General features: G+C 37.4%; 1 protein-coding gene across 3 annotated transcripts in view; it reads left to right on the forward strand.

The window, feature by feature from the left end:
- HDAC9 (histone deacetylase 9) overlaps positions 1-15,382 on the forward strand; it is an 867,097-nt gene that overhangs the window by 674,567 nt on the left and 177,148 nt on the right. For all 3 annotated transcript variants that reach the window (XM_052000806.1, XM_052000813.1, XM_052000807.1), the window contains 2 exons: positions 2,589-2,644; positions 2,901-2,988. In XM_052000806.1, coding sequence (XP_051856766.1) covers positions 2,589-2,644; positions 2,901-2,988 — 144 coding nt within the window. The remainder of the gene's footprint in view (positions 1-2,588; positions 2,645-2,900; positions 2,989-15,382) is intronic.

A 15,382-nucleotide genomic window follows, 5' to 3' on the forward strand; every position in this document is an offset into this window, starting at 1 on the left:
GACTGAAGAAGATGAGTGAGACTAAGGGTGTAGAAAGGCATTCTTTGCAGGAGGTGATACAATTGGAAACACCTTGAAAAACCAGTTACCAGTTTTCAAAGAATTGAAAATGAAATATGTCCTCTCAGCAAAGACAGAATTTTTCATAGCTCATCAGAAAATGCCCTTTTATTGGTTGTTTTTCATAACATTTTTGTTCCTCACAGTGGAGTGAGAGGGTGGTTAAGGAGGACCATAGCTACAAATAAATGTAGTATAAAATGTCATCAATAATTTTTCTTTTTAAGAGATGAGTGTATCTAAAGTACTAAAGTCAGAATTGAGTTTAATGAGTAAAAACAACTAGTTTTGTTCAAAGACGTCAATGTATAAAGTGGTTTCAGTAAAAGATTGAGAGTAATTAAAATTCTAAGTACATTTTAGGGGATAACAGAGGAGATAGAAGCATAGATGAAGAAAGTCCCTTTTTTGACAACATTTTGCAGTCAAAGGAAGTAGATTAAATTCTCTGGCTTCTAAGAATCTTTATAGTATGAACCTGTCCTACCTATTGATTCTTATTCTCCATCACCCTTTAACAGAAACTCTCCAAACCTATAAAGCTTAATATTTCACACAGATATCATTTGGTTTTCTGACTCTTTTCTTTGCTGTTGTTAATTTGCTTTCCCCTCTTCTCTCATTGCTCCAATCTTACCCTACTTTCATAATTACTTGTTACCTGCCTTGTGAAACCTTTCCAAAAACTCTAGTCCATGATGATCTCTCTCTTTGAGCTGCTTTGGTGTTTACAGACCATTTCACAAAGCTAATTATGTCTGGACTTGTTGCTTCATGGGTGTTATTATTGTCATCGGAGCAATTCTGATGCCAGCCATGATGACATGATGACCGTGTCTCAAATAATTCTCTTCTGAGCTGCGATACCCAGTGCTGTGCTGATAGGGAACAACTTAAAGAACAAGAAGTTATCAGAATTGATAAGTTGCCCTATTTCTATCAAGGTTCAGAAAATATTATGCATATTAGCATCCAAATGAAGGGATAATTACATTAGATGCTAATGAATATGATGTGATTGATGAAATGAATCTGTTTTAAATCCTTGGCATGTTTCATAAGAAAAACTTGGAAATAAACTCCCTGGTTAGGACGGTTCATCAGCTTGACTTAAATTATTGTGTAGTTGGACCTGAGGAGTTTAGTCATTTTTTGTGCCACTGATCCCTTTGGCATCGAATAAAACTTAGAGAATTTTCCCTTTCCATTATGATATTTTTAAATGTGAAAAATTAATACATGAGAATGAAAGAAGCCAATGATACTGAAGTACAGATAGCAAAAGAGTAAAATCAAAACAAAGATCATAAACCCTACATTAAGATGCCCTTATTAGAGGTTTTAAGCCTTCAAATTAAGAAGACTGAGCTGACTATCTCTGATACATCTGTGCTGTGGAGCAAAGGCAAAGAACTTAACCTCCTAATGACCCAAGGATTCTCTAAGATTACAAGTTGCAGATGAATTATCAAGTTATTTTCTTGGAGGAAGTTTCCCTTGGGAGTACTGTACACTCATGAAATCACAGGTCAGGGACAGCCCACCTATCCACCCACTGCCCATAAAAAAGGGAAAAATACACTTTTTATTATTAACTTGCTTCTCAAGTCATAGTTAAGTGAAAGGTAGTGTGAACCTCCTGAGAAATGATTATTTCAAGTGAACGGACCCTCCATTTCTCCACATCATGGTTTTATAAGGATTTATAGATCCTGGGTTTGTTGAGGAGTTACTTCATTTTTCTATGATACATTACAACCAACTTAGAGGTTCAGGAATTCCTTGATCATAGTTAGATCTGATTGCTGTTCTGCACAGGAATTCTTTATAAAATTCCAGAACATGAGTTAGAAATTGACTTAGAGAATCCAATAAACTTGCAAGCTTTGGCCGACTTCCAAGCTAAATTTATAGACTGGAAAAAATATGGCCTTCCCATTGTCCTTTTTTTTCCCCCTTTTTTTATCCCCTTCAGGATAGTCTTGTGTGTGTGTGTGTGTGTATGCGCACACATGTGCACATACACATGCACATACACACAAAGGGTTTGTCATTTTGCTGACACTGGGATTGGAAATTAAATTTTCATTGTGTGGGAATCTTTTTTCAATGTGACTCACAATGTGATAACGCTTCTGGAATGCCATCTTCCATCAAGAATGGATTTCTTCTCTTCCTTCCTTCCAAGAAGAATTCAGGACCCAGATATAATGAGATATAAAGTTTTATTCCTAAGTGAATTTTATTACTCCGGTGACCGGGGTGCCCATTGACCAACTGGTTCCAACCCCCAGAAATCATCCTTCCAGGCTCCACTCAAGCCTTCTCTTTGAGATATGATATACGCAGCTTTAATCAGATATTTTATTTCTGCTAATTCTATGAAAGGCTAATGGGGGCGAGCTCAGAAGCCTCTAATAGGTTCCAATCCTGTTTGCTGGCTGCTCTATATTACACGAAGAGACGAGAATTCTTTTTTTTTTTTCCCTTTCCCTATCTGATAATTGAAAACCTATCTTGTTTTACAGAATGGGTTTGCTGTTGTAAGGCCCCCAGGCCATCATGCTGAAGAGTCAACAGCCATGTAAGTACCAGGGAAGACCGGCCATCCTGGAGCACTGGGGTTACTGGCAGTCACCTGCACTGTGCACGGCTCTGCAACCCTCTAATTGTTAGCAGATGCCTGCAAAGGCTCGCGAGGTCCTCCCAGAAGCAGATTTATGGCTTCAGAGATCATATAGCATTTTGAGAAATGCCCTGAACATTATTTATAATGTTTTGTTTTTTTTTTTTCCTGGCTGATGTGCTTTCTGATTTCTCTGTTCTTCTCTATTCTGCAGGGGGTTCTGCTTTTTTAATTCGGTGGCAATTACTGCCAAATACTTGCGAGAGCAGCTCAATGTAGGCAAGATATTGATTGTAGACCTGGTAGGTATCCTGGACGAGCTCCGTCTTCTTATTCTCCTGGGTACCGGGGAGTGGGTTTGTTTTTCCATGTCCAGCTGCCTTGCCTTCTAAATAATCCAAGAGTGCGTGGACTCCCAAACCAACATGGAAACTCATTAAATCCGGCCTGGACATTCTGAAACCATAAACTTGAAGCTTTCACTTTCACAGCATTAACAGAGGTTTAATGAGAAGAAGCCACAGCTCGGGGCAGCCTTTTTATGGTCCTTAAATGAATTGATACTTCCAGTGTTAAAATAACCCAACAGAACCTGAGTTTACTTTCCCCCATAGACTAGAGGCCCTAACGAGTCGGATGGGCTGGAAAGAATGCTGTTGCTGTGGTTACCAAATTGGCCACTTCCCCTGCCTGGGATCCCTGGGCTTGTTGTGTAACACTGGGATCATTCAAACAAACCCGCTTGTCATTCTGCAGGCTCAGATGCCAGGGTGGGATGTCTCCCTGCAGGAAAGCAGGATGATTACAAGTCAGCAGCACTGGGCTGGGCCTCCGTTCTAATAGGATGCATTCTTGCACAATGCAGTTATAATTTGCTTAACAAATGGTTTGTTTAAATGCGGGTGACATTTGGCATGTTGTCCAGAGTGTGTGCATGAATAAGGGATTGGAGCTTTGCCTCCCCCAAAAAGGACCAGCTCGGTGCACCGGCCCAAGGAGAGCGGGAGGGTGATTTATGAGGCCCATGCCGGCTGGGCCGACAGTTCAGGAGAGAGGTGTAATAGGTTGTCTGACAAAGCATAGACAGGAAATGAACCCTGGCATCAAACCCTAACCCAGGGCATCTGCACTTAATTAATTTTTGCAGGTGATAAAAGATTTAAAGACAAAATATGTTAAAGGGTTTTTTTGAAGTGCACGGCTTAATAGTCTAAATCTTGTTCATATCTGCACTCATAATTAAATCTTATTGGAAAGTCATGGCCTTACCATCTAGCACTTTGGTTCAGTTAAGCAAACAGAACAGAAATTGAAAGAGAGAATGAATTAAGATGGGAAGAGGGAGAGAAGGAGAAAGGGGAGAGAGAGAGAGAGAAATTGAAGGGAAAGTAGAAAAACAGGGAGGAGTAAAGAGAAAAGGAAAAGGAAAAAGAATGAGATACAGAGAAAAAGGAAGAGAAGAAAAAAAAAGAAAAGAAAACAAAGAAGATAAGAAAATGGAATAAAAAGATAATAGAGAAAAGAAGAATGCAAAGGAAAAAATTCAAGATAAAAGAAAAAAGAAAGAATAAAAAATCCAAGAAAGAAAAAAAAAGAGAAATAATGAATAGGAAAAAGCAAAAAAGGGAAGAATAAAAGAAAAAAGGGAAAAATAGGACAAATGAAAATATAAAAGGAAGTGTAAGATAAAAAGAGCAAATAAAGAGAGAAATAAATGGAAGGAAAAAAAAATGAACCGTTTTTAAAAGAAAATAAAAAGGAGAAACAAAAGAGAAAATAAAGAAAACAGAATGAAAAGGAAAAGAAACAAAAGAAAGGAACAATAAAAGATTAAAGGAAACATGAGAGAGAAAGAAGGAAAGAAAGACATGAGAAAAATAAGAAGGAAAGAAATTAATAAAGAAATAAGGAAAGAAATATAGTGAGCAAGAAAGAATAAAAGAGAAAAGGAAGAAGAGATGAAGGAAGGAAAGAAAAAAAAAACAAGGAAAAAAGAGGAAAAGAAAGGAAAGGATGAGAAGGAAAGAAGAGAAAAATGGAAAAAAAGATAGGGAACTCTGAATGAATAAACAGCATCATGTAAAGAAATACATAAATTTGTTGTGTTGAGAGCCACAAATTTATCATAAAATATGTGTATATAATTATAATTTAAGAGAAAGGCAGATTAAGAAAAATAAATATCAGTTCTTTGGTAGGACAAATTTTAAACTATATGTATGTATGTATATATCACATATAATACATACATATAATATGCATATGCATAATAAACACAATATACTTCACCTGTTCGACAAAATGTCAACGAGACCATATTCTGCTCACTTTTTCATTGATATTTTACTGACATTCTTCTACTCCACTGCAGCCCAGAGCTCGCTTTTAATGAAAACAGTTGGCAAATGCCATGTGATACCATTAAAAGGAAAAAAAAAAAAAAAAAACGAGATGAGGAAGTTTGTATTTGTTTTCCCATGCACATTAAAAAAAATTCCAAGTTTTATCCCCCTCCCCCATTCACTCAATAAAAACACAGTAAACTTGTTGAAGTTTTTAAAGATACAACATAATTGCTGTGTTGCCATGGTGGCTGTTTTTATTAAAAGATTAAGTTTCAACGATGTGCTAGAATGTGGGGTTATACGGAATTTCTTTCCCTCTCACAGCCTCACTATAGCAGAAACACACATATTTATTTATTTATGTGTATGTATGCAAATATATGTGTGCATGTGTGTGCATATATATGTATATATATACATATAATCTATAAGCACATTTAGCACATATATACATATACAAATATATGTGTTTTTATATACATCTACATATAGACGTGATATAAATGATAAGAAAGGACGGAAGAATACTCGGAAGACTAGCGATTCCAAATCCTCAGATCTTGTTTGTTAGACTTGAACATCTTGCAGTTCTTGACTGCAGTGGAGAGTGGATTTTGCAGAGTCCTTCTAGATCTTTTCGCGTTTAAGACGGACGTAATCAATCATTGCTCAGAGGCGCCTTTGATAGAGGAATGCATGATATCCAGATGCAGAAAGCTTGAAATATAGGCTGAACTTGACAGCTACTCATTTAAACTTGACTTAGTTTATGACTGTGTTTTTCATACATAAGAGGCGTATTTGTGATCCTCCCCACCCCTGCTTTATTTTAGTTATTGGTTAATGCAAGGGGAGAAATGGTCCTGGTGGAGGAGGAAGATGGAAAGAGATTTGATACAATTTATAAAATGAATATACCAAGGAGCTCTGGTGGGAATCCTATAGAGAACTTGAATTTTTCCTCATTCCCATCCGAGAACATGATTTTCCCATCAGGCATAGATTGGAAGTATCTTTTGCAGACTGCCTAAATACCCCAAGTTGTATTCAAATGAACTGCCTTGGAGACTGCTGGCCCACATACACTCCGGCGTTATCCTAAACAGTGCAGCTGCAGGGGCTATTTTGAGGGAACAATCTGTTTCTTCCAGCTGCTGGGGAGGAATTTTGAAAGTGCCACGTGTCCTGGAGACATCCCTTCTCCTTGGCTGACAGATCTATTCTACAAGTTTGCAAGGAATAAAAAAGGTGCCAGTTATTCAACCCAGAAGAAACCTTGCTCTTTCAACCTTAACAAGACATTAGCTGAGAGATATATCTTTTCCTTGAATAGTATTAGCTTGCTCATAGGCTCCATACTTTCAGAGGGAGATACTTCCATTTTTCAGCTTTAGTGGGAACCTGAATTCTGATTCTGATCCTTCTCAAGACCATGGAGAAAATCAGAATGTGATAGTGGTTCAGACAAAATTAATTTCTATGATCTATAAAGTTTGTTCAATTCTTTTCCTAGAAGATTCCACTTACCTTTGGCACTCTTGATAATGGCTAAGGTCTCTTCCAACTCTAGAATCTATAAGATGATTAGATGGAAGTGAGTGGTGATAAGCTATTTCTGCAATTCATCTTCCTAGGTTTTTTTGAGTTTTGTTTTTAATCACAGCTTATTCACTTCGTGAGACTGACTCACACTTGTGTCATGATCTTCGTTTCTGTCCTAACATCCCAAGCTATGGACAATCTCTCTCTTTTGGCATCTTATATGCCATTGGGGAAGACAGAATATACAGAAGTAAGCACAGAGTTTTACAAAATAAATGCAAGATAGGTTTTTTTGAGGGGGCCACTGGAACAATAAGGAAAATCTTTCAAGGAAAAAGTGAGACATGATTTCTGTGTCTTCAAGGCACATTCTAGCCATGAGGTTCAGTCAATTCAAAGTCAGAGATGTGAGATGGAACATCATGTGTGAGAGCCTACAAGGATACCATTTGGGTTTGGCTATAGTGGGCATTGTGGCAAGAGCCATAGAGTGTATGGGAGCATAAATGATCTCTCAGACTTTGTCTTGAGATTCAACAAACCCAAATTCTCTAAGCTCTCCATTACTCTTTCTAGTTGATTGCTGTTTAGAATGTCTGTATTCTATCACTTCTAAATTCTGAGAAGCTGAGTTCCTCCTGTTGGCCTTGGCATTTTGCATTTAAATTAGGGAACTCAGCCTTATCTCTTCCTTCCCCATTCCTCCCAAATGCACCTTGAGTCAGGCATTAGAAACATGGAAAATAATGTCCTATGAGCTCATCAGTGATTGGCCACCATCTTTGGCTTTATAATTGAGGAATAATTTTCAGAAGATGAACATAAATATTATAAAAGAGTGTGGTTTGGCTAGTGGTTGCCCAGGGGTATTGGGGGGAGGTAAGAGAATGGGTAGTGAAAAAGAATGACTCTGCCAGTGCCTCCATTGCCAAACAAACTTTGTAGCATTCTGTCACTAGATGACATGGGCCCCCACAGGATTCTCAAACCCAAGGTTGGCTTTGTCATCTCTTTAATTTTGAAGCATTTTTTTCAATTGAAATTTGGAGGGGTTTTTTGATTGTTATTTTTGTGTTTTTCATTCTTTCCAACTACCTATTCTACTATATGCTTAAGATCCAGGAAAAAAAAATGACCCAGATTGTGGGGCCTTCCTTTCAATCCCTTATACTTTACCATTTGGATATAGTCTATCATTTTGATATATTGATTCATCTAATTTAATAAATGTATTTCTTTTCTTTCTCAGTCAAGAAAAAATCCCTTATTTATCTGAATATTCTTCATCTCAGTCCTTTACCGATCCATGTGCATCTGGCTAGTAGCTATGGGAAATCAGAAAATGAATATTCCTTCTAGAAATCCAAGATTTCATATTCATATTCATTAAGGTTCCCATCTCCCCCTTTTCATTCTCAAAACATCATATCTTTAGTTTCTTCTTTATTCTTCTCCAAATGTTGCTTTAACAAGGATGGCTCATCAGAGATAATTTTTTACCTTCATCTTCACATTTCACATTTTTTAATGCTAGAAGTAGAAGGGAATGCAGACATCCTATCCAACCTTCCCATTTTACAAGTGAGGAAACTGAGTTACATAGAGCTTAAATGACTCCCCCAAGATCACAGTGGTAGTACATGGAGAGCAAGGATTTTAACTCAGATTTTCTGACTTTAAATAAATCACACTTTCCCAGATTTAAATACATATATGTAGAAAGATATACTATGTGCATATGTGAATATACACACATAAATATATATGTATATAACTCACACACACATATATCTCTCAATGGCATAAATCATCATAATCCAGTATATGTCCAGTTCAAGAATAGAAGTTAGATTTCTGTTTCTTCATGGCAGTGATTGCACAGCCCTTGTTAGTCATTTCCCACTGGGTCATCTTGCTCACTCCAATACTTTGTCATTCCCGTGGGCATCCAAAGGATGTTACCTTCTATCACATCTAGTGATTTTTATTAGGTCTAGCTTGTGCCTTGGCTATGAAGACACTTACCCCATAGCACCTAAATTTCTCAAGATAAAATACTTGCAAAAATAATAAGTCTAGGCAGCTCTAAAGATAAGCTCCAGCTAAGAATGTTAAATTACCAAACTGGAGAAATCCTTGGTAATGGACCAGCTGCCTTCCCTGTTCCAGTTTTTGATACTTACAAGTTTCTTTAACTCATTGGACATAGTAAAATTGCTTCACTTTTAAATATATATATATATATGTGTGTGTGTGTGTGTGTGTGTTATATATATGTATATATATATATACATATATATGCATATATATGTGTATACACACACACACACACAACCTAAAAGTTAACAAGTATCATAAATGAGAAATATACTATATGATTCAGGAGACCCAAAGTAATTCTTTGCTTTTACCCCATACTTTAATTTCCATATGTGTTATCTCATTTCTCCTTATCTCTCATGGGGACATTGAAGGAGGGAAGTCTCACCATAATACAATTTGGAATAGGAAAAAATATTGATTCAATAGCATTTCCTCAGAAGAATATATGGAGCTACAGCTCAGTAGAACTCCTGACCATCCTCAGATGATAGCCAACCAGCCAGGATCAACCTGAACATCCATTACAGAGTTCCTGAGACCAACTCAGAAAGGACTTATGAAGAAATCATGTGATCCCCTTTCTCCCTTTCCAAAGACTGTCCAGATGTTATACTGGGAAGGCTACATGCCTCAGCCACCATTAGGTATTCCGAAGCTAAGAAGATGTCGACTAAAGACTATGAATAATGATACAAGATAAAAGTCAGAAGGTACATGCCTGAATTCACCTCTCACCAGTAAGGCATCGAGTGATGATCAGAGTAGTGAGAATAGCAGAGACTCATGAAAAAGATAAACATAGGACGTCTTAGTCAATTATCATTTTCAAAAAGGTAACATTTCCTATTGGTCCTTATGGATGTCAATACTCAGTGAGGAAGAGGAAATCTGGAAAAAAGAGGAAGGATGACCGCCCAGAAATCATCACAAAAAACTGGCTAAAGTGATTCTTAAGTCATTTTCAGAAACTTGATGACCCATTGAGAATGAATAAGAGAGGGGCCGTGGGTATGCCAAATAGAAAATGGTCTGATTTTCAAAAATAGGAAGACAGTAGCACCTGCATATTATAGGTTAAAAAAGTGCGACTTTAATTCCAGTCAAACTTTTAGAATATTTTACTGAATGAATGGCTTTCCAAGAGCTGGGAAAAGAAGTCATGATTATTGCCCCATCAGGAAGACAGCATGGTTTCATTAAGAACAAGCCACACAAATCATTTCTCTTCGGCACAGGATTGGTCCTTTAGTAGATCAGGAGAATATTGAGACTTTAGCTTGCCTAAGTACCATAAACTTTTCATGAAATCTAGCATGCTATCTTTGCATATGAGATGGAGAGAGGTGGACTATACAATGTTACAGTTCGTTGGAATTGGAATAGATTGTATGGTTTTCAGTGCAGTATATCCTAGGGATCATCTTTTAAAAAAAATAATATTGTATTATCTATGATTCCATTATTTTAAATGAAATCAGAGATGGTGTGATTATAAAATAGCCAAATAACACAGAATTGATGTGGGAAATGAACTAGAAGTGGTAGAATGGATAGACCTCTGGACCTAGAGTCAGAAAGACCTGAATCTCAAGATCTTATCTTAGACATTTATCAGCTACGAAATTTCCCTTAACTTCTTTTTATTTCAATTTCTTTAGCTGTAAAACAGTGATCATAATGTCATCTACCTTTTAGATTTTTTGTTGCTGTTGCTGTTCTGTGTGTGTGTGTGTGTGTGTGTGTGTGTGTGTGTGTGTGTGTGTGTAAGAATCAAATAGCATTAGGTTTATAAAGCCCTTAGCAGAATATCTTGCATATAGCAGCTGCTATATAGCTCCTAATGATATTATTGTGGATAGCGATGGTAGTGGTCCAGATTCAAAAATATCTCTATCTAGATCTAGATAATAGAATTTGGCACTGAATTTGAGAGGCTAAAAAGTAATAGAGATAAATTAAAGTCTTGCATGGATTCAAAATATTGATTCCATAAGTAGAGCAACATGTAAGCATGACTAAAGCACTTTGCATAAGTTTTAAAAGGTCTTCCATTCTTAAATGGATTCATTATTATCATCATTTAAAGCAAAATTATTATTATTACTTTCCTTTATTACAACTTGTCCATTCATTCTCCAATTGAGGGTTTGTTTACAATTCTTTGTTACTATAAAAATGTGTGTGGGGGGTGGAATATGGGAAAACAACAGCAAAACAGTTCTGATGATCTCTTCTTGTTCCATAATTCTCTCCTCTTTGATGGCCATTTCATTGCACTGCATGTTATTTTGATGGGCTGTTACTCATAGAAAAAACATCCTTTGGAGTTTCTTCTTAGTTCCTACATAGTCTGAGGATATCTGAACAGAATCAAATTATTATTTACTGGATTCATTTGAATCTTTAGACATCAGTCCAGAGGAGAAAGACATTTATTGTGAACATATGGGTGATACTCCACAGGAAATATCATTGTTTTCTGAGTACTTTGTGGGGTAATAAGGATGCAGTGATATTTATAAAAGTAGTTCCTGCCTTCAAAGATTTCACCTTCTACTGAAAAAAGTATTAGATTAAGCTGAACTAATAGAATATCTTTTTTCACATCAAAAGATGGAAATAAGCAAATGCCTCCAAGGGGGAATAATATACATTTCAGTTTGGGAGAGATAGCTAACATCTAGTCTGATTCTCTTATAGTTTACAGATAAGTAAATTGAGGTCACATAATGTTGAACTAACTTGCCTGAGATCACATAGCTAATAGCAGATTTTGAACCCAGGTCCTCTGAAACCAAAGCTAGTCCATTTTCTGCTAGACCACAATACACATCCTACCATCTAAGTCATTGAGGAAACTGTCTTGGAAAGAATTAGTGACTTACTTGGGGTCATACAAGTAAGAGTATTAATAGCACTGGTAGTAGTAGTTGTAGCAGCAGCAGCAGCAGTTGTAGTCCTAGTACTAGCAGTATTTCTAGTAGTAGTTGTTTTTGTTGCAGTCATGCTTATTATTGTGGTTACTGTTTTTTAACAGAACAGAGACACAATCCAGGAATTCTCATTTTAAATAGAGCTCTTAAAAAGAGACATATTTTTCTCTGTGCTTTTTCTTTTAAAAAGCCATGTTAACATTTAATTAATAAAATCTGGATGAATTTGAAGCTGAAACAAAATTTTTCCTACAACTCTGAGTCACAGTGTCACTGCATTAGAAGAATACAAAGAGAATCTCCATTATTTGGCTTGTTTTTTCCCAAGATTTCTAGGGAAAAAAAGCATAAAAAGCAACCAAATTCCCAAACACATTCTTTCCACAGATTCCTAGGTCCTTGAGACTAAGGTTGACAGTTTTCTGGTCCTTTCTCTCTTTCCTTCTCAGATCATATGCAGGAGTGCACCCACGTATCGGTGGAATCTTGTGATGGGATACCTCAACATTTCTTAAATAAATAATTTAAATAATATTTTTTTAAATAAAAAAATTAAAATTTTTTTAATTTAAATAATTTTTAAATATTAGATTAAAACTCCAAACATGATTTTGAAGACCTGGTACAAAACCAATGAGATGATACTTTCGAATCCCATGCCTTGGGCAATGTTGGGTACATGTACTCAGGTCTGATTTTTCTCTGAGGTGAATGGAGGAAGACATGGGTGTAGGGTACAAAAATAGCAGGGCCTTCCTAATCATTAGGGGCCTGGCTTTGAGATTGGCTTTGCCGGTAACTCATCAAAGGAACAGAGGATGAAAGAGTTTAATCCACGAGGGACATGAAAGTCTATTAGACAATCTCTACTCCAAAGTTCCCATTTTACAGGACAAACAGATCTGGCGAAGTCAAAGGAATTGATTGAAGTGACACAGGAGTGAATGTCTGAGTTCATTTTTTACTCTAAGCTATCTCATGTGGACCTAGTATTTTTTTCCCCAATGTATGATTCCGAACCATCGTATTAATTTCCTAACCTGAAATATAGTGACTTTAGGATGTGTCTAGCTCATGCCTTACTGATGGAATTGATAAAAGGAGGAATTGAAATAATATAACCAAAAGACTTAAGAAATATAAACCTGCTTCCATTCACACTGTGGTAGAGAAAGTGGCAGATTCGGCATTGCAGAGATCAGAGCTTTCTCCCTTTGGATTGATCAGTTGGTCCTCTCTGAGCAGCTATAAAGTAAACATAATAATGATCCCTGCATCTACAGCTAAAGATTGTTGGAAAGCTCAAAGGATATGTTGCTCATAAATCATTTTATAAAAGTTAAAATATTGAATAGCTGTGTTTGAGCATTGTGCTTTACTGCATAGATTGGAAGTTCCTTAAGGGCAGGGAGTATTTTCTTTCTGTCTTTGCATCTCTAAAGTTTAGTGAAGTGCCAAGCAATTATAAGGTCCTTGAAAAAGTTTGTTGAATTATTTTATCTATCCACATTTTCTATACTCCTTGTTCTCATGACTGTACTTTCTCTACCAATGCAGAAGACAGACACAACATGATAGATATTTGTCTCATTAAAGATAGAGGCAACTATATGACAGTGGATAGAGCATCACTCTGGAGTCAGGTGAACCTGAGTTCAAATCTGTCTCAGTCATTTAACACTTACTAGCTGCATGACCCTAGGCAAGTCACTTAATCCCAATTGCCTTGCCACGATATAGATAGATGATAGATAAATAGATAGAGTTAGATATAGATAGAAATAGAGATATAGAGATATGTAGGTATCTCTCTCTCTCTACAGAGAGAGAGACAGAATGTGTGTGTGTGTACGTGTGTGTGTGTGTGTGTGAGAGAGAGAGAGAGACAGAGACAGAGAGAGAGAGAGAGAGAGAGAGAGACAGAGACAGAGACAGAGACAGAGAGAGAATATATAGAATGAATATATAGAATATACTCCGGACCTGGAGTCAGAAAGACCTGAATCTCAAGATCTTACCTTAGACATTTATCAGCTATGAAATTTACCTTAACCTGTACTTGTCTCATTTTCCTTAGCTGTAAAATAGTGATCATAAAGACGGAGAGAGAGAGAGAGAGAGAGAGAGAGAGAGAGAGAGAGAGAGAGAGAGAGAGAGAGAGAGAGAAAGAGAGAGAGACATTCAGAGACAGAGACAGAGATAAATGAGACAGATGGAGAGAGACAGAGACAGACAGAGCAAGACACACAGAGTCAGGGAGAGACCGAGATATGGAAAGGAAAGAGACAGAGAAAGAAACAGAAACAGAGAGGCACATGCAGAGATAGAAAGAAGGCAGACACAGACAGAGTCACAGAGACAGAGAATAGACAGAGAGAAACCTAGAAAACACACACACACACACACACACACACACACACACACACAGAAAGAGAGAGAGAGAGAGAGAGAGAGAGAGAGAGAGAGACAGAGAAAGAGAGAGAGATTCTTTTCCTTTGATTTCTCCCTAGTGCTTTATTATACCAGAGTGAGAAACTTCCCCAGTGCCAGCACATCCATTGCCCACAAAGGCATAGCCTAGTTAACTAACCCCCACCCCCAAAGTAGCCAGAATGTTTTAGGTATGAAAAAATGAGGGCTCAGTCTCTCCATGATCTTTTTCCAGCCCTTACAGCCTTCTAGGACAGAAGTTGACCAAACAACTGTTGATTTTTCTTCGCCTCCACACAACAGATTCCTCCCTTTCCCTTTATAATTCCCACATGCATGGAACTTTGTGCTCTAAAATGAAACAATCGGAGGAAAGAAAGGGGGGTTGAAAACTTTGAATTATCTACAGATGCCTCAAGTGCCCGGTATGTCTTTTCTTCCATTATGTGGCTAATGGCAAAGTATTAAAAAAACAACTTTCTTTTTTCTTTTTTTTTTTTTTCTTTTCTGGTGGGAGTTGGAGGCTAGGAGATAGGTCAAGACTTTTAAGGCAATCATATAATGTTGGATTTCTGTAGATGGCCTAAGCTCTCTCCCCGATGTGTGTGAATCCCCCCGTGCTCTCTGCCTGCTTTGGGCCAACTGAGTTAATCGCTAATGAGCTCATGCTTCTGGGTCTTCAACCCTTGCCGTCACGATTTTACGAACATGAAGTATGAAGTCCTTTCTGCATCTGGCATCTCTTTTGAAGTGAATCTAACTGCTGAGGGACTGCTCACTGAACTGAACGCTTCAAGAAGGCCAATTTACTCAGCTGGTTGCAGAGCCTTTGACCTCGGCGGTGGAACTTGGCAAATCAGGGAATCCATTCAGGCTCAGTGCTCTGTCAAGAAGAGTGGGAAAGGCTCTCCAAGCCTAGCTCCTTCTGCAGAATGTGAGTTTGCAGCTCCAACATTCGTCTTTCTTCGGAGGCCAATGAGGCCGGTTAATTAAGCCAGAGGGGTTATGAACTGTTGGCAGTTAATAAGTCATAAACTCCCCCCATAAAACAGGATGCTAGATTCCATCACTGGGGCAAGGACTACAAAGGGCCGGTGTATAAATATCTAATTGTACAAAAGGACTGGGATTTCTCAATGACTGCTCATCTGAAGTCTCTAGGGCATGCTTGCTGTGGTTTCCTGATTTTTAGAAGCCAGTTTAAAAAATGAGTGCATTAAAGAGTAATTTGCCCAAAAGTCCAGGAAGTTGAGGGGGTGGCAGTGGAAGCAGAAAGAAAAAAAAAAAAGAAGAAGGATTCAGTCAGGGAAGGAAGAAAGAAAAAGCGAAGGAGTGTGGGGTTG

Source organism: Antechinus flavipes, chromosome 5, assembly GCF_016432865.1.
Source record: "Antechinus flavipes isolate AdamAnt ecotype Samford, QLD, Australia chromosome 5, AdamAnt_v2, whole genome shotgun sequence".
NCBI lineage: Eukaryota > Metazoa > Chordata > Mammalia > Dasyuromorphia > Dasyuridae > Antechinus > Antechinus flavipes.